The sequence below is a fragment of the Apostichopus japonicus genome, chromosome 13 (assembly GCF_037975245.1).
Source record: "Apostichopus japonicus isolate 1M-3 chromosome 13, ASM3797524v1, whole genome shotgun sequence".
NCBI classification, from domain to species: Eukaryota; Metazoa; Echinodermata; class Holothuroidea; order Aspidochirotida; family Stichopodidae; genus Apostichopus; species Apostichopus japonicus.
The window spans coordinates 8,804,110-8,824,899 of record NC_092573.1 but is presented as its reverse complement, the minus strand read 5'-3'; the positions used below and the strand labels follow the sequence as shown (position 1 = coordinate 8,824,899).

Sequence of the window (20,790 nt, the reverse complement as noted above, 5' to 3'; positions counted from 1 at the left end):
ATATATATATATAAAGTATCTCTTTCGATATATTTATTTATATATTTATATATATATATATATATATATATATATATATATTTATGTATATATAAATATATATATATATATATATATATATATATTTATGTATATATATATATAAATATATATATATATGTAAATATATATATATATATATATATAAAGTCTGTTCAAAGTATCTCTTTCAATATATTTATTTATATATATATATATATATATATATATATATATATATATATATATATATATATATATATATATATATATATATATATTCTTTGCCTTTGTCGTTTACCTCCATTCCATTAACATAAAGCCTGTTCAAAGTATCTCTTTCGAGATCCGGCTTTCGGAATCACAAATGATTTTCGAGTTGGTTAGCATCATGTTTGATCTCTAGAGTAAGGCAAAATATGTCACAAAAAACAGAACTAGTATTGTTCGATACAGGTGTCAAACGCCTACAGCGAAATTAAGACCTTCCTTACCGGTTTCGAACCTCTGGACATACAATCAGCGTCCATGGCCTAGTTGGTTAGGGTGTCCGCGTACAAAGCGGGAGGCCCGGGTTCGAAACCCGGTGGAGGCTGGAAGTTTTTTCACTGTTCTGGATTTCCCTTCTCATTACGTTTTCATTTATATATATATATATATATATACCTCTGGACATATGGACATACAATCAGCGTCAATAGCCATGGCCAGACTTTTGCCCCACTCCCTTTTTCCTACGCATAGGCAATGTTCGTTAGGAATTGCAGTATTATGGTCATTGTAGTAATTACGATTAGTTTAACAAACATCATAACAGAGCAGGCAAATCAATGACACACACGGACATGTGAAGTTGAATTTCAAATTAAAGAAATTGCTAATAGAAGGCCAGCCGAATTCCTGTTGATATACTGAAACATCTGCCATTAACATTATGTCAACGCTGATTCGTAAATGAAATATTCGCCAGGTTGGGACACTTTGTTATAAACTATACTTTCATACCATGCTTCTAAGCAGTATGAAAAGTATGAATATCATGTGTCTATCAGATAAAGGTTAGAAAGTGTTCAGACAGACTTACTGTCAGTACAGTTGATTTAAGGCATGATATCAGAAGGACAGTATAGAGTGGTAACAACATTGGAAAATTGTCCCAACTGGCTGAATATGTTGCTCTGCTGTTCATCCGCTGGAATGATGGAGGACATTCCGATGCCGGCACAACATAATAATTGCTTTAAAGTTGAAAGTGCAACAACATAAAATCGCTTTTGAAATTTAAAGACATCCTGCCGCTTCTCCCCCAGATTAACAGTGGAAAGTGATAAACAATGTGGCTCTACGCAGTCACGTAGTGTTTTGGAGGGCAGCAAATTATACTTTATAAAACAACATGCCTTAATTACTTTGTCCTAAAAACTAAACTAACTCAGGATTTCATGGGTTATTGGGTTTCACGTCATGAACGTAATACAATACTTTATGAAAATATCGATCATACTAGAATTACCCTGTGTTTACATTCAATATATTACTTTAGCAATAAATCAAAACAAAAGAAAATCCAAACAGGAAAGTCAGTTGAGAGGTCATACTTTTGAAGAAACATCAGCTTGGTTATTATACAAAAAAAAGGTTCCAACAGTATGTTGATTTTTCATCACTCCTTAATCGCCCTGTTGTTGGTGGGGGTGGTGGATTGTGCATATACGGTTAATGGAAAGTCCTTGACAAGTTCACTTTGTCGTCATAAACTTGGTACCTTTTCAAGAAAATAACATAGCGCTTTCATAACCTTCTAAATCTTACAAATTTTAACATTCGTAATTTAAAACATGGAAACAATATCAATAATAATAATCGGTACATGGAGGAGGAATTCTCGGTTGAAGAGAAGGGAATATGAAAAAGACAAAAACCGTCACAAAACTATACACACAATAAAGATGCAAATATGTAGGATCATGTTGCCTCAAGATAATTCTTAAGGCATTAAAAAGACATAATAAAATTTAAATAACACTTGGTAACGTTGCGTACATTGCTTATTTTCTGATATTACAAGGAGCAGTTCTATTTTTTTGTCTCAGCTCTGTCAATGTAACATTAATTGAACGTGCAGATTATCAGGTGGGGTTATCCGTATAGGTTTTTATCAGTCGGCCACCTTGTGAAGAATATATAAGTAAAGTTCTTTGAAACTTTATCGTTATAAAACTACGATACGATTGAAGCCTATATGAAGGACTGTCCAGTGTTGTCCTGGTCTTTTGCTAGTATAGCTTGATCTCTTATTGGGGCTATATCAAGTGTCTTGAAAGGATTAGAGACAAATTTTTATACAATATGCACAGAGAAGCAATTTGAACGTTTAATGGGTGGAACAGTGGCAAACAGTATTAAGCTAGTAAGTCAGTTTTGTCATAATAGACAGATCGAATGAATTTAAACTATCATTCTCATCTTTTTGTGACTCCAAATTCGTAAAAATAAAGGGATAAAGGGTTAATCTAATGTTTCACACTGTGAAGACACTTGCATGTATCTCGATATCAGTCCCTAACTCAAGATGTGGGTGATTGAATGGAACTTATTTGACTGGCTGAACCCTCCGGTCTTCACTAGAATGGATCACAGTATAGGTGATCTGTAATGTCACAACAACATGTATTCTTTAAAAGCTTTACTTTATATTAATATTTTCTTGTTGCAAGATTTATCATTGAATTCCGATACATTTGGAATGTTTATTCAGCTGTCGATGTTCACGGTATTTGGGAATTTCATCAAAATGCAACTATATTATAGAATGTTATTTCCTTTGTGTAAAGAGAGTTAACTATTTTTTAAGAAAACAAAACTTTCTGCTTAATTTGCCATTATGATATCATTCATTATATTGCTGCCAGATACATTCACAAAATACAATCAAAGTTATGAAAATGTTATCTTTGCCATACCAAATGCTATGACGATGCGGTTTAGAACTAAATTTGCAGAAAATTCCAGTTTTACTTAGCAATTCACCTTAGCTACCAGAATGTCTCTTTAATTATTTTCATCGGAATTCTAGCTTACACTTTAATTGTTTTAATTGCTCTCTACTAACACGGAATATGATTGTAGCATTATCACGTAGGCAGCTTTGTTCTTAGTAATTACAGTTTTGATATTAAGTCAAGCTAACCATGAGTTTTTCATTAACTTTTCTTTCTCAACAGGAGCTAATTCCAAAACAATTCTAAATATCTCTTTTCTTGGCTCATTTCCCAATAGTTTTTGCAACTGCCAAAATAGCTTTCTTAACCAGTTGAGTATTTATAGTGTCAATTCTATGTCATATAGGTAATTGATGCTTCAATTAAGTTGATATACGGTTCTAAACAACTGGTATGCCAATTAGCATTAAACTGCTTATACAATTTGACTATTCGTCGCAACTTTTCTGTCACGGTTAATCCTAAAGGCTGTATTTCGTGCGGTTAAAAAGAAACTAATTGGATACATTGATATCCTTACCTCGGCTAGTTAATCCCACAGAAATTTAATGAATGAAAGGATTTAAGCGCCATGTTATGCTTTGTTTGGACTTGTTTAATCTGTAGAGTATTTGCGTAGAAATATTTTGTATAGACACCTGTAAGCAGCTTAAGCGGGTGTGGCCTTGCTAATTAAAATTTCCTTTCACATTTTCGGAAGGCAAAATTAGGGATATTTTGTAAGTCACTCCAAAATTAGTTTCCAAGCCGAGGAGATACATCTTAAAGAAGCTCCATATTGTTTTAACTTAATTCACCGGGAAATCGCCACGAGATAGAATTTAGTAGCTGGGCCGTTTGTATGAAGGCAGTTATTTATTAGTGTATGCGCGGCAGTATGTAAATTGTGAAAATTACTTTTTTATTGGACACTGTCTGGGTGGTTACGCCCTTTCGTCGTCGCACCGTGTTGGGGGACAGGTGTCAGGGGAGAGAGAGAGCTCTGGATGCTGTCTTGAAACTAATTAAGAGGCATTTTCATTCCATCATTTTGGCTGAGGGCAGGAGACCTACTTCACCACCTGGGGCGTGCGTGTTCCTGTTTCTACCTTCGACTTATCTTCTAACCAACCTCTTTGTTCCGTTTGGAGCGTTTGGAACTTAATAATATATACTATATACCACCATACCGATGTGAGTATTACAATTATTAAAAAGAGGACGCTCCATTGACTCCTATCTAAGGTTTAACAGTGGTGAAAGAAAATCATAGAAAAGAAACAAACGGGAAATTTTGAATTCCCTGCTCAGTGATATAGTCTGTATCAATTAAGTTAAATGTTTTCATATAAAGTAAGTGGGACATTATTTTCATTCATTTATTACCAGCAAGTATAACATTTAAAGAACTACAATAGAACGGAGACTAATATGTACATATGCGTAATTTACCAACTGTGATGAAAAAAAACGTGAAGATTTGATTGGTCATCGAGAATGCTTAATAAACAATGCGGAACTTGGTATTATAATTATGCTTGGTTTCAAATGAAACAAGTATCTACGAGTCAAGTAATATCATCTTTCATTAACTGACTTTGCCGGGAATACCAAAGAGTAATTCTGAAATATATTAAGAGGTTTCTCTTCATGAATTCAAGTGAGAAGACAGCAAGTATATATACCTGAACGTTATCATTATTCATTCACAAACTGCGAACATGTGATAATTATGTCTTCTTCATAATTCCGATTAATCATGCAGTGTACAGTATTCATATGCAATGGCAAACCTAAGGACTAAAAGAGAGTACAATCGAGTCAAAACGAACAAGAAAAAGAAGATACGAGGAGCTGGACATTTTACAAACTAAATAAGTGCAGACATGATGACGCCTGTTGATGTAATTCTTTGTTGAGCAATGGCGGACTTGGCTCAGTTTACAGAACGCCAGAACTGACTGATTCAGATTTCTGACATTTGCAACTAGAATTTCTTCCTCGTTGAATCACACTAAATGTAAAAATACTAGCGATTAACAGCAGAAAAAATAATTAATAATTAACAATTAATTAATCAACACCTTTGCAGATAAATTAATTTCCTTAACGTAGTCCTTACATTGAATAGTTACATATGTATCAATTGTACTACTAAAGAGGAATACCAGGGGATCAAGGGTAAATTTCTTTTATGTATGTATTATATGTATAATGGACAACCTGAAAGCAGGAACTCGCGAAGAAGCCTCATTGGCTTATCAATGCCGCAAGCTGACCGAGGTCTGTCTCTTAGATTCGTATTTAAGGTCCATGGTTATGAATTGTCAATTGTCAACAACTCTGTAACTGGACGACATACATTAATATTGGAGTGACTCGAACTCGGAACCTTATGATTGAAAGGCACCGGCGTTAACCACTGAGCTAACACTCCATTTATATGGTTTGATATATAGTCAATGTTTCTATGAAAAGTCGCGATTTTAACTGCTATTTTAAAATACCGCCGAATGACTGAACACTTCACTTAGTACCGTACGGCTCCTTGTTGAAAACTTCCCAACCTTTCTTAATACTACCCTAGTTCTAAATTTAAGAAAAGTTATATAAAGGTAGTAAATAGTCGAATGTGTGACATGCAGTGTTCCAGTTTCAAGGAATAAGTCGAAATGAGGGTATCGTAATAAAGGAGGATATAGTTAAAAAATTGAGAAAAAACACCAAACGTTTAAGATGCGTTTCTGCGCCCCCCCCCCTGCCTCCACCGCCCTCCCCACTCCAAGATACACACACACCTTCTTGATATGTAACTTAGCCTTACGAAAAAAACACATTCGAAATTGTTTAACGTTTGTAAGGTAAACAAGTTTTAATGTTGTTATTATTATTATTATTATGAAGTAAGACAAACTAAAGTATTTTGTATTTTAGAGGCGGCAGCACCTCATTGCAAAGTTGTCACAGAGTTATCATGTATACCGTTATCGAATTATACATATCTTTGCTGTGTATTATGATAGCATTTGAAAGAAAACCAGGTCTACTCTAAAAGCATATTATCTACACAATTCTGGTACAATTTTGCTTTTCTATTGCTCGATCATCAAAGCTGTCGTTATTGTTGCAATGAACTTTTAAATTTGTCTAGATTATAAATAAGATAAAATAAAAGAGGTTGAGGATGAAAATGCTAATAGAATAAATGTAGATATAGCAAGAATTAATTTTGTATTGGACCTCTGGATTGTTGCTGTTTGTTTAAGGTGATCTTTCACTTGCGCCGGCCAGTGGAGTTGTCATTTCCGTTTCTTCAGCTGTGCTTTCTTGATTTGAAACATGTTTCCGGCGCCAGTATACAATCTTCATTATTGTTACTATCGACAGTAACGTCATCAACGACGCGGTATAAATTCCTTAAATATAATGAAAATGTTTGATACATGTAAAATGGTATATAACGGAAACAGTGAAAATTGTACAAAAATACTGAAATAAATATCATTACACACATATATATTGTGACAAAGTTTTAATGTCATATAACCATTTTTTTCAAACGTTTTCATGTATTTCTTAATCACTCGCAGCGAGTTTAAAGCACAACATGTGTGGAATTTATTGCAAAGCCCTGGTGGGGGAGCAGGGGGGGGGGAAATCCCCCTGAAGTTGATAGACTTTGAAATATTTCTTGTCAACTAGTAACGACTTTAAAGCACAAAAGCACATGCCAGAAAGATAAATTAAAATTCTGTGGTACTTATTCCAATCCTGGAAGGAAACCACACTCGAACACACTCAATAGTTTGTATCTTCATTGAGTGTATACGAGCTCTCAGTTAAAAGCTTGAGTGGAAAACAAGCGAGGGCAGCTGCGCGCATGCACTGACTCCATTTTTTGGTGTTTAAGAAGTATAAAAGTCAGCAATCTAGCTAACCCTTTCACGTTTTAGCAAAAAGTCGCGTTTAGCATGATTTGACATGTGACTTTAAGTTTTAAGGGTCTGCGAAATACAAGTTGCTATCACGGGGTACCTCCAGACCAAGATTGAAATCTGCCCTTTGCCACTTTTCCCCTAATGCAACTTCTGATATTTGACCTTTCGTTCCTCGAATCTGCGATAGTGAGATAGAAGTACCCGTCGTGGGGCACCTTCCTACCAGGTGTAAAGAAAATCGGCATAGCACGCTTAAGAGGAGTTTCTGACACAATAGCATGTCGATGTAACAGATATACACATACACACGGACAGCTTCTTACCGGTCTCCCATATATATACATATATAACCAACTCGACATCACTTGTAATTCCTAAATCCGGATCTCGGAAGAGATACTTTGAACAGACTTTATGTTAACGAAATGGAGGTAAACGACAAAGGCAAATGAACATATTAATTTGAAAATCGTAATGAGTTGTAAAATCAAGAACAGTGAAAAAACTTCCAGCCTCCACCGGGATTCGAACCCCGGCCTCCCGCTCTGTGAACGGCTGAGAACACACCACATAACACTGTTGCAGTGCTCTGCAGTTATGGAGATTTGGTGATTGGAGTTTTGTTTTAACGTAAATTTATCTCGTAACTGTTAATTACGCCGAGCCGATGTGTGGTTGCAGGTTGCTCCAACGCAAGTAAAGACGGATTTCACCTGCACGCTTTTCCAAAAGATGACAGCAATCGAAGAATTTGGACACAATTGGGTTAAAACACTACACTGAAAACGTTACAAGTGCCTGTGGGCCTATACTATTGCCAAATTACTTGATCAACAGCTTAGGCCTCCTTGCAAAATACGATTTTTTTTATTGGTTACACGGTATTTTGCACAAAACTTTATGCCAGTTCGATTTAAAACAATCAACACTAGATTTGCAATGTTTCTTTTGTGGTAAAACTGGCGTTATGTTATAATTTTAACGTGTGTAAAAGTAAGTTGGCCTGACGTTTCGATCCTGTCAGGATCCAAGCAGGAATTCTAGCAGGATCTTCTTCAAAGGCTATAACAAGTTACATTAAAAGAAAGGACAACAACACGCACAGAATACAGACAGATAAATGAGCATGGTGAACACAAAGAGATAGATGTAAGGGGATTATTAGACAAGGGATGGAGAGAAGAAAGAAAGAAACCAACGGGGGAATTGGGTGAGGTAGGAGATAAACAGTGGAGAGACAAAGAGAGAATTAAGGGAAGGGGGTAGGGAATAAACTGGAGAAGGACAAAGACAGAAAGGTGTGGAGAATAAAGGGTGGAAGAGAGCTATGAGAAGAGGAGTGATGAGGGGAACAAGGGGAGAAAGAGGGGGACAGAAGAAAAGTTAGTCATTTCCGTCCTGAATGCTGAGCCCATGAAGTTGAATGGTGCGTAGGCGTTGCATCCACAGCCTCTCTCTGCTGTTTCGCAGAGAGAGTAACTATAACACACCCTCTTCATCAACTGAAAGAGTCTCCTCCTGAATCTTCCGATTCCGAGGAAATGGCCATCATCTCTCAGAACATTCGAAAGCTTTGACGAAAATTATTTTCTTGAAGAGGAAGAGGAAATAGTTTTCGGAGGTGATGAAGATATTGGTGTTTTGCCCTTTAATTTGAGCCCCTTGCAGAAGAATTGTAAAACAATCCTGATAGCCGAGACGCGTAGCTGCCGATGAACATCACCGAGCAGAACGGTTGGACGCTCCCGAATCGAAACTGGTCGGTAGAACATCAACAAAACCACCGTTATTAAGACTATAATATGATTTAAATTTACTCGAATGTCGATGATCTTGCTACTTAACTTCGTAGCAAAGCTTGCAGAAGTTTGTTATTTATAGTTCAAGGAAATTGTAGCATTCTGTAAACTGAGAGTAGAACCTGTAGTTGCAAAGATAGAAAGAATAGCGCTGGGATTTCTGCATCAATTTTCTGAGCTTCTGAAACAAAAGAAAATGGTCAGATATGGTGAAAGCAGCGGGATGAGTAAATGATAAAAATGAAATGAAAAACTGAAACACAATAATACAAATACAAGTACAATACAGAGTAGATAAGGAGGGTCACCCAGAGGGATACAGTAACAGAGAAATTGAAATCAAAATCAGAGTAGCCGAGCAGCTAAAATCAAAATAACAAAATTTTATTTTGATTTTAACGTAACAGTTGGATGATACAACTTACAAAGGCTAGCCGTTCATACAGCATCTTTGACTTAGATCTACTCCCATTTTACTACTAGTCACAGAATGTGACATCTTTTTCGTTTGGAACAGTGATGAGGAAAGCCTGCTTACCTTCATCAATAACATCAACTCTTTACACAGCACCATTAAATTCACCTCTGATTACTCTCGCAACCAGGTTATCTTTCTTGATGTGACTGATCTCAAGGAAGACGGTTCTCTCTTTACAGACCTATACACCAAGCAAACAGACACACACAAGTATCTCCATTCTTCAAGCTGCCTTCCCCGTCACTGCAATTCTGAATTGCCTACAGTCAAGCACTTCGTCTTCGTCGCATTTGCTCTAACAATTCCTCTTTCATTCGCCATACAGATGCTTTGTAAAACACCTTACTGTCAGGGGTCGTAGTGACAGACAGGGACGTAGCCAGGGGGGGAGCAGGGGGAGCGACCGCTCCCCCCCCTTTCAGTGTCGAAAAAAATGTTTAAAAACTGTTGGTTTTTTAGCATGGTATTTTGTCAATGCTCTTTTGATCTTGAATACTCGTCAGCTCCGTTAACTCAATTATAATCGTAGTAACATTCACGCCTACTGGTTCAACTACTTACTTAGTTTGGCAGATGCAATTAGCTAAATTTAGCCTATAGCCTATTACAAGCCTACAGTTGGCCACTGCATAATAAAATACATATTGCCTACCTAACCGCACTCTATGGAATGTCACGAATCGTATGCACAACAACGTCGACAACGTTCGTTCTCATCCTTTCTATGATTCGTCCTAAATTGTTGCACGAACAGCATGTTATGAAGCTAAGCTAGCAATCGTACGTGATACGCACTTCCTATAAATAATTATTACACTGCTAATACACTGCGATAACGATATTTGTTTTTAGGCCACTGCATATCTGTCTATATTCCAAAATATGAAAGTTTATATTGTCCATCAGTTAAGTTGGTCAAATGTATTAAAGTCCAGACATTGGACAATAAACAAGAATCATCCTACTTGAAAAATTGTAAAAGAGCACTATGTTTGTCTTTTTTATATATTATGTAAAAGAACATGTAAAAGAATTCAAACAGGAACAAAATCTGCTGATAATATGATATCATATGATCAGGGGCGTAGCCAGTATGTAGCACTGTGGGCCCGGGCCTACAACTTTTTTGGCCAAGTTATCTTTTTTTAAAAACACCCATATTTCAAATCCATAAGCTTGCTGGACGAGTTTAAGAGTCTAGACAGGAATAACTATTGAAATGAACGTAGCAAGAATATGGCTTAATTAGGTGACCTAGTCTTCTAATTTAGGCTGTCATTTCTATCGCGTGCCGTTTCATTCAACACTCTACCCGCCGAAAAAGACTATATGATCCGATCTTGTCAGTGTTGTAACATCTAGTTAAGAACCTGTTTACGCAGATAATATTTCAGTTGAGAAAACAGTTTGAATCAGATGGCAATCGTCGGATAGCTCTCGCCTTCTCTAATTAGGCTAACTTAAACATTTACAGTTGTATCAAAGACAATTACTGGCTATAGTTGTATCTAAGACATTTCTGGCCTATCTATATATGTAACTACAAGTATCAGCAGTTGAAAAGTAAGACTACTCTACATGTACCTTGCTAATTTTAAATACATTATGTATTATTGAATTATGTACTATCTTAACTCGTTTGTTTTTTGGTTGAAAAGTGATATTGAATGAGGTGTCTCAAGTTAGCAAGAGGCCATGGAACCAGCATGAACACTCGGGAAGGGCCGTTTCCGGCCATCTGGGGGGTTTGTAAAACCAAAAATTTTCTTGTACGCTCCGCGCCAACCGATGGTGGCGCTCCGTTCAGATAGTCGTGCCTAAATTTTTGAAAATCGATATCAATCGCAAAAAGTGCTCCCCCCCTTTCAAATTCCTGGCTACGTCACTGGTGACAGAAGGGTGCGTGAAGCTAATCAGAGAGTCCGCTCCCTTTCCAGGTCATCTACTTTGGTAGTGAAGAACAAAAACGGGCGAGATTGCGACAACAAGCTCCCCCACTGGCGGATCCAGGGTCTTTGTTTGGGAGGGGCCAAAGTGGCATTAGAGTGATATGGGGGAGGGGTTTAAGGGGAGGGGAGCCCCCTCCCCTTAGGGTAGGCGGTGCCCCCTCCCCTTTGGAAAATTTTCTATTGCTGAATGCCCTCAGATGCAATTTGGTGCGACAAAAGTGTACAATGGTGATGTTAATTTACTTCTAAAAAAAATGTTTCCCAGGTGTAATTTTCTAAAATATTTATAAAACAAAGTTGGGATCATCTTTCTCAAGAAATTTTATTTCTCATAGGTTACAAATTTCTTACAACCAGCCTGTAACTGCAAAATGGTGTTAAACTGTAAATCCTCATACATTTACATAGCTCCCAACTCTTGAGAAGGCAAATGCTGGTCCATGCCACGAATCGCCGTCCTGGGGGAGGGGTATAAGGGGGGGGGTGTCCCCTCCCCCTTTTGAATTTTTTTGGAATCCTGGTGATGCCTACATGTAAAATGGTGGCACTTAGAAAGGCTTTTGTCACCCAAAATTTTCTGAGAAATATGCATTTTTTTGTGTGTAACATCAATAAATTGAATAGTAGGTGATAATTCATTCTTTCCCTTGGCATGAAAATGTTCGCTGCTCGCCCCAATGAAAAGAAATATAGGCTAATTTGAGTTTCAAATGATGCTGTAAAGGAGGTTTTATACTCTATTATGCTAAATGCTAAAGAAATGATGGTTGCTAAGTCAAAAATTGATGCAATTTTTATGTATACTTGACAATTACAATGCGGTTTTTTCGGACGCTTGTGCGGGTCAGCGGGTTTGGGTGTTAGAATGCGCTTCTAATTCCCGCGAATTGCGGGTCAGTTGGGAGCTCTGCATTTAATTTTAAACCAGAAAACGAAAAGATTTAGACTAGTCTACCAGTGCTATTCCTCTCGATTTTTTTAATTTCCAATCATATGATTTAGCGGATGTTCGGAAACACTTTTTGGCTCACCTTTGGGGGGGCCAGGCCCCCTTGGCCCTCCCCCCTTGGATCCGCCAATGGCTCCCCCTGGTTGTTACTTTTCACCCAAATCTTCCTCCTCTTCAGCAAATCACCTCTAACAACCAAAACATTCTCTTCACTTCAGATAGACTCCAACGAGCCGTCGCTGAAAAACCCATCATCGCCTACAGACGACCCCGCAACCTACGAGACCTTCTTGTGCGTGATGTTGTTCCACCTCTAACTTCTAACCCTAACCCCATTCACCATGGTACTTTCAAATATGATCGTACTTCGAGATGCATCATCTGCAGCCACCAAATTGTTGAATCCAATTCCACCACCAGCCACAGCATGCAACTCACACACAAGACTAAGGGTCACATCACTTGAACATCCAGTAATGTCATATATCTGAATTCTTGTAGAGCATGCGGCATCCAGTATGTTGGCGAAACCTAAACCACCCTCAAGAAGCGACTCTATGGTCACAGATTCACAGTCAACACCATGAAGACTGAGACCTCATTTGGAGAACACGTTAACCTTCCCAACAGTACCATTAACGACATGTCCCTACAGGGGATTGCATCCTTAGGCAGTAGCCGTCCTGACCTGACTACACGTGATGTATCTCCACATGCCAATCATCACCGAAATCGGGATTTGGAATATGTTAATGAGCTAAATCGATGATATGTCGATTAAAATAGGTATATGTCAATTTGAGATGTTAGAAACTGGTATAAGTCCACGGAAATTGACTTCTACCGATTAAATTCGACATATCATCGATTTAAACTGGTAGATGTCGATTTAAATGGACATATCATCGATTTATTTTACATATCATCGATTTAAATTGGTATATGTCGATTTAAACTAGTATAAGTCGAATTTAACTGGTATATGTCGATTTAAATTGACATTTACCAGTTTAATTCTACATATCATCGATTTAAATCGACATATACCAGTTTCATTCGACATATCATCGATTTAAACTGACATATACCGATTTATATTACTTATCATCGATTTAAATTGGTATATGTCGTTTTAAATCGATGATATGTCGAATTAAACTGGTATATGTCGATTTAAATCGAGAGAAGTCAATTTCGGCTGCTGGAAATTGGTATAAGTCGAAGGAAACTGGTATATGTCGATTTAAATCGGTAAAAGTCGATCTGCCATGATTTGAGACTGATGGGCCGCCATATTTGCAGCTGCATTTACGCGAAGTAGGGAATGGGTGGTGTTGTAGTTATGTATAGATAAACATTCTAAGACCTGAAAACCCACCATTATGATCCCCTCTTTAATCAAGTAGTCCTACATTATACACTTAAACATTGTTCGATGTATTTTGCTGCAAAGTATTCATTACCTCGTTTTCCTGGTGTATCCAAGTTGTGAACGTAATTTCACAGTTCTGCTTATCGAATGGAAACTTCCTAATATCCATGAAGCAGAATGATCTCGTTGTTGCCATGGTATGCCAGTGAACTGTTCCGTTTGAAACAACTTTCGCAAATTCGGTCTCTATTTGGATGTTGAGGTCAGTGAGGGTCCTAGTATGAAACAAAATATATGACCCATTTAACATTTCGGGAAATTAAAACCATGGAAAACAGGTTACATATTACCCAATAAAAATAATTCTGTACCGAACTTGGCAAACGTTTCATTTTGCCTTTGTAAGCATCACTTTTAAAGCGTCACGCTCGGCTTGAAATTATCTATGGAGGAATGCGAAAATCTTCATATAAGAACTAATGTACACAGGCAAACCAGCAAGAACTATTTTTAAGACTCAGTTGAAGACTTACTAGTTTCTTAAAACCTTTATGAAAACGTGACTGGACAGTTTGGAATAGTATTGAATATTATTTATTGAACAAACAGATCTAGTTTCACCACAAGGAGGTAGAAGTTTAAACAAAATTCTGAAGTAAACCAAGGGCTAAAGGCGCAGCATCAGAATTTAACTCCCTTTAACGGATGGACAAAACTTAAATACCACGGCAGTCCACATGTTACACGAATGATCAGGAAGGTGTGCACTTCCCTAGACAGCTAGTGGTGCCGTATGTTTACGTAAGTCACTTCTTTAATAAATGAGCTTTTTTTCTTAAGTACCTTTCATACAAGACCACTTCCGGTTGCCATATTTTATTTACTGGTAGATCTAATTTACGAAGACCTCCGTAATCATCAGGATTCCACGCAAGGCGATGGTCATCCCAAATCTGAGAGCAAAACATAATTTCTTAGTCCCATAAGGCTGAAATGTTTGTTTGGCGACAATTAAGATACTATGTAAGTGTTTCGATTCAACCCCATTTGCAAGATAAAATTGCCAGATAAATAAATAAATATATATATATATATATATATATATATATATATGTATATAAAAGAGCGGATGTTGACATGCTTGGTGTATATGATGAATTGTAGAGTATGAGACTTCAACAAGCACAGTAAGAAATTATACAAAGCTGTATGTTCCAATATTTCGCCGGTTAAGGCTTTATCGATGTATATACATCGACTATTTTTCTTTCACTGGTATTGGGTAAGTTGTGATGTAGGATTTGCCAATTGATGTTATCGCCAGATCTCGGATTTATATTGAGAGTTTGTAAGTGAGTGTTTATGGTCTGTTTAGTCATACGTAGATGTTCTTTTATTCTTGTTCCAAATGGTACACCCCGTTTCGCCGATCTATATACTTACTCTAGAGATCAAACATGATGCTAACCAACTCGAAATCATTTGCGATTCTTAAAGCCGGATCTCGAAAGAGATTTTTGAACAGACTTTATATTAATGAAATGGAGGTAAACGAACATTTGTAATTGAAAATGAGTTGAAAAATCAAGAACAGTGAAAAAACCTTCAGCCACAACCGAGATTCGAACCCGGGCCTCCCGCTTTGTACGCGGACATCCTAAACAGCTAAGCTATAGACGCTAATTGTAGGTCTAGAGGTTCGAGACTGGTAAGGAAGGTCGTTATTCCACTGTAGGCGTTTGCCACCTGTATCGAACATTACTATAGTTCTGTTTTGGTGACATATTTGCCATGCTCTAGAGATAAACATGATGCTAACCAACTCGAAATCATTTGTGATTCCTAAAGCCGGATCTCGAAATTAAATTAAATGGAGGTAAACGACAAAGGCAAATGAATATATATATATATATATATATATATATATATATATAATTGAAATTGAAGTAAGTTGGCAAATTCAGAAGAGTGAAAAAACTTCCAGCCTCCACCAAACCCACCAACTAAAGAAATATACTGCATACCAAAGCCATCCTGCCTCTTAACTGCAATTCCTGATTACCTTGAACCTGAAAGAAATAAATTAATGCATATTTGACACACGTTAGTGTTACATCTGCATCACCACATACCATATGACTTGGTTACTTTATTATACCATGCTTCATTCAGCGGTTTATGGCCACGTGGAGAGGGTACTAGCGGCCGAGGCGCCAAATTATTCGTACAGCCCCCACAAAATTGTCAATAAATTATTTCATCTAGAAAGTAGGTTCTGCCTGCCACCCCAGATAGGCATTGCCTCCACCTCCGAAAAAGTCTATCCACGCCCGGGTTTTTATAGAGAAAACCGGACCAAAAAATCTTGACCAAGTTTATTTGGACAAAGCCTTGCCAAGATGATCTACCAAACTCGAATTAAAATATTTACTTGGCTACTTAGCTGTCAGGCAAATGTTAATATTTTACTTCGAGAAATCAATACCGCTCTCAGACGAGAGGCTTGCATATCCGAAAACACATGACATGGAGCCACTTAAAAGTTTCATTGAGATCTATGTAAGGGGTGTTGCAATGAATTATCGCCTAAAATGTTCGTTAATCCCATTTCCCGTATACCAATATTTAAAAACGATTTGTCTTTCTTTTTAATGGTGAAAAAATTCAGACATAACAATGAAAAGAACAAAGAAGAAACCTTTAAGTTGAGAACAAAGGAAAGATTGTGCTTCAAATGTATTTACCAAATTATGTTTCACCGGTGCAAAACAGAACTGAACAGAAACCGGTAGAGATGAATTTTCTACAGGTCTCACATTAAGATTGTACGTGCTACTGTTCAAAAGCTTTGCATGTAATGCAGTACGTTCACTGATGTTGGCACAATCCCCTAGAATGTGAAGGAAGTAAATTGAATATCAATAAAAGAAGTTAGCATTCAGATAGCTGAACTAGGGGTTTACTTTTGATTAGCATATGTCTTTCCTTGCAGTTATCAGCTTGAACCCTACTAGCTAACAATAACACACAAATAAAAAAAATCACACTCCCATAAATCACTGCAACGCATTTGTTCGTAGTTCAGCTGATATTTGTTAACTTGTTAATTCAACCCACCCCACGTCGATTCTCCTTCCCCACACCCGCCCCAATTCCGTCTTGGTAGAGTTCTAAATATTGTCCCGTTTTGTAGTTAGGCCTCACATATACCATTAATAGCTCGGACTGTACTTAAAGACTAAACTAACAACATGGTGGATGCTGTATACCGTACACGGGCTTTGCAAACCAAGTTTTATTTCCGAAGTTATGAACATACAACGGTGGCAGATTGGTTCAATGGCCCAAGTATCTTAGACCTGATATAACCAACCAATTAAATCCCAAAGAGAAATTGAATTCCAAGAATCCCATAACGAGAGATCATACCCAAGTTGTATATTCAAATTGTCGATTTGTTTACATGTTTGTGCTATATTTTATAGGTACTGAGGTTTCGTGAGAGACATTAGTCCTGTGTAGGGGGTTTGTAAGGTCGGTAGTAATGTATCTGTAATTGATGACCACTCTCATTGCTCATTGCGAGGTTGTCTATGCCTCAACATCTCATCTGTCTTCTTCTTGCCTAGAGGCAAATAAGGCCTCAACAGAGCGTCTCTATTTATCTCGGTCGGCAGCTGCGTTTCTGGCCTCATTCCAGGATCGCCAACCAGCCCTCTCACTCTCTTTGTCTACTGTCCCGCGCCATGTTGTTTTTGGTCGTCCTCTCTTTCTCCTGCCCTCTGATGCCCAAGTCATGCTGATGTTGTTGGCATTGTTAGGGTTTTGTCTATGCCTGATATTTCGAAATTACCTTTAATAGTATACTACGTATCGTGTGTACTGACGACATTGGTAAAATGTACTGCAATGTCATTACGACGTATTCTGCATGTGTATATAGGAGACGAGCTGCATGTCGCATTGCTACTCTAACTACTCAAACTATGCTCCAGTAAGTTAAAAAAAAGTATTACACCCGCTCAAGTGGTGTTCTTACCATGGTAATAACAATATAACTCTGTACTTATGTATCATATAGTCTTACTTTGAGACTTCATTTCTGTTTGCTCACAGAAGCATGTGTGTCCTTTTTATGGTTAGATCAACTCGAAGTTTGACTTTGCATATTTATGTGGTAGATCTCAATGGAAACAGGACAGTAAAGTTGAAGTTGAAGGTTTAACAGTCTTCTCTGATGCAAATTCCACTCCAGACTACTTTACAACTTAACCCAAGTCATGTACTTATGTATCATATACAGGGGCGTATCAGGATTTTCTAACCTGGGGGGGGGGGGGGCGCGAATTACTATATAAGCGGAGCGCCACCATCGGTTGGCGCGCAGCGTACAAGAAAATTTCTGGGTTGGACACCCCCCCCCCCCCAGATCACTGGAAATGGCACATCTAGATGTTCACTATAGCCTGAGTAACCAAGTATTTTCCTTTTTTTCTTCTCCATCCGTAACCTTTTTGAAGATTGTCACCAGTCACACATCATGTTCGACCTTATCGCATCTCCTGTGGATCATTGCTTTTGTAGGTGATTCTACGTCGTGGCCCACAATACCCGTCAGCCCCACTTTTCAAGGTTTTAAGCCCATTATTCGTTCAGAATTTGAAAATTCACACTTCTCGGGAAATCAATTCACTTCAAAACATACCATAATGTTGCACAAAATTTCATCTATGGACAGCCAATACAGAAAAGCCTCCATGTGTCAGGAATGTTTGTCGGGGAAATTTCGAAAATTCAGACACAGTTAACATATTTGATGCATGGGCGCAGATCAGTCTTGGATAATGATTGGGACGCGTGTCTGTTCTCTGATACTATCTAAGCGGAGCGCGACCATAGGTTCGCGCAAAGCGTACAAGAAATTTTTGGCAAATATTCCTCCCAGATCGCCGGAAACAACATTTACCAGACCCAATGATGCTCCCAAACCTCCTTTTAGTTTTAGATCTCATGGCTTAGAATTTACTTTGGGGAAATGCATGGGCGTCTGCAGAAAAAAATCAGGGAAAAAATAATCCAAGTAGACTTTTGTATACGATGGGTCTGGTTTTGTAACTCATCGGGAAGCGATTAGAGGGGTGTGCGTAGGGTTGTGGGGCCCGCGTTTTTCGCATGCATAATTTATTTTTAGATTCATTGTATGAGTTACGGTACTAGGAGTGGGGTAACAATTAGCATTCAGTTCGCGTTGTATAACATTTTTTCTCTGGATGACAGTGTTGCATCGAAGAACATATGTCTAATGCAGTTCGCATATAGATCCTAGGCTAATACCGAAATGCGTCATGTTCCCCGACGACTCGGTCGAGTTCAAGACCAGCCACAGTTGGTTTCATAGCACAATTTTACAATTGTTTAAGGCCTCCATACACACACGCGCGTCATGATATACTATATATAGTATATATATATATATATATATAACCCTAAAGTGTACAGTACCAGGACACGGTCAAAAAACCCACCTTGGATGGACTTTCCATTTAAAGCCACATATAAGTCTTAATGCAAATGCGTCGTTAAGGATAAATTCACCGCAGACTGGAGGGATTGATAGCAGTGCATGGAACTTGGATCGCATCTATTATGCAACTCATTGACAGATATATCAGAAAAGCGATAGTAACTGTGTCTTCTTTACGTACTTCAAACAATTTTTAGTACGATAGAGGGACACTTGCATATGTCCCCCTATTCACAGTTAAGGGTACAGTACATATGTTCACATAATGTGTGCATTTATACAACTCTCTGATCGGTATACGGTTTAAGTGTGTGTGTCATTCATTCATTGCATGTCATAGGAAAGAATCTTATATAAAAAAAGTTGACTGCATTATCGGCAATTTTAAGCAATAAATTTGCTCAAAATATAACCAGCTAATGTAGAACTTTCAATTGTCAGTATACACATTTTATTAGATTATAACAACACTATTTTCCAATGTTACGGTGTGACAAAAACACAAATTATGGTAAAGATTTCTTGATTAGAGTTCGACCTATTAAATGATAATCAGCTTTACCTAGTACCGATTAGTTTCTGTGACAATCGGGCCGATGCCTATTACCTTTAGTGGATAAGCAGTTTTATTTTAATATTTTATTGAAAAAGATAACACAATCCCGAACGTTTGCTTCAAGTTTTGCCATATGCAATGGAAACCTTCCGATGGAACGTTGTTTAAACGATCATACACAGTAAGTCAATGGCGCTTCTCCATTGACATTACTACACGTGGGAAAACCACACTAAAGTCCCATTGACGTTGTCGCTGGAAATCAGACATGCTTTAGTCGGTGAGTTTAATTACTGCAAAGGTGATATTTTAGCACGTATAGTACATTAGGTCAGGGGAAAAAAGTTGCTTCGGGTTTTTCGCAAAAATATGCGTAAGAATATTTGCCTAATCAGTGATTAGTAATCACAAATGGTAATGCAGTAGAACTACCGAGGACTGTCGCCAAACATTTCTAGGGAATTTTAGGAGTATTTGGCGCCTTGATTGCATAATTTTATGGCATTTGGAGAAACTTGGGCGTATTTTCAAACTAAACAGTTATTTAGCTCAACAGTTCTCTAGCCAGACTAGCCTAATGTGCCTAGAACTCACAATGAACAAAGCGTAATGTCACTCTCACTTTCCAGTTTTCACCTACGGTGAAATGGCCAAAGTGGTTTAAAAGTATATTGATTTGGTTTTACATTTACTCGAAACAAATAATCTTTCATATCAATCTTTAAACCTGATAACAGGAGGTTTCTTTAGATGCAAGAAGCGAAGTGAAAAAATAATAATAACGTCGTCCCTCTAAGCTTATCGCGAGTATACTGTATGATGTTAACTGCTAAAACTGGATAGTATATCGAACAGCATTAGTACAAACTCGCGTGAGGGACTTGCGATACCCCTTCACGGTAGATTAGCGCACCTTCCCCGGCTATGAATAGCGCTGAATCGAACTTCTCCCGTTGTAGTTGTGGTGAATCAAAAGCGCGTAAAAATACAATCCTTGATGTGGAACTTAATAATCGGTTCCAAATAATCGGTAGCGCAATGGATTTTGCCGATGCCGGTTACCGATTGTCTGATAATCGGCCCGATGCCGATTATCTAACCTATTATCGGTCGAACACTCTTCTTGATCAGAAAATGCTGTCAATGTTTAATTAGCAAAAGTTGGTCAGATTCCCTCGGAGTAGCTATTTTGATAAGTACGGTGCTTTCCTTTTCGTCTTTTACGA

The 20,790-nt window shown here is 37.7% G+C and overlaps 1 protein-coding gene across 1 annotated transcript in view; it reads right to left on the bottom strand.

Annotated features, from left to right (window-relative positions):
- Positions 1-20,790, bottom strand: part of LOC139978641 (neuronal acetylcholine receptor subunit alpha-6-like) — a 166,957-nt gene that overhangs the window by 132,347 nt on the left and 13,820 nt on the right. The window contains exons 2-4 of the mRNA XM_071989015.1: positions 16,229-16,374; positions 15,509-15,553; positions 14,328-14,437 (exon numbers count right to left, since the gene is read on the bottom strand). Of these exons, the coding sequence (XP_071845116.1) occupies positions 14,328-14,437; positions 15,509-15,553; positions 16,229-16,374 (301 nt within the window). The remainder of the gene's footprint in view (positions 1-14,327; positions 14,438-15,508; positions 15,554-16,228; positions 16,375-20,790) is intronic.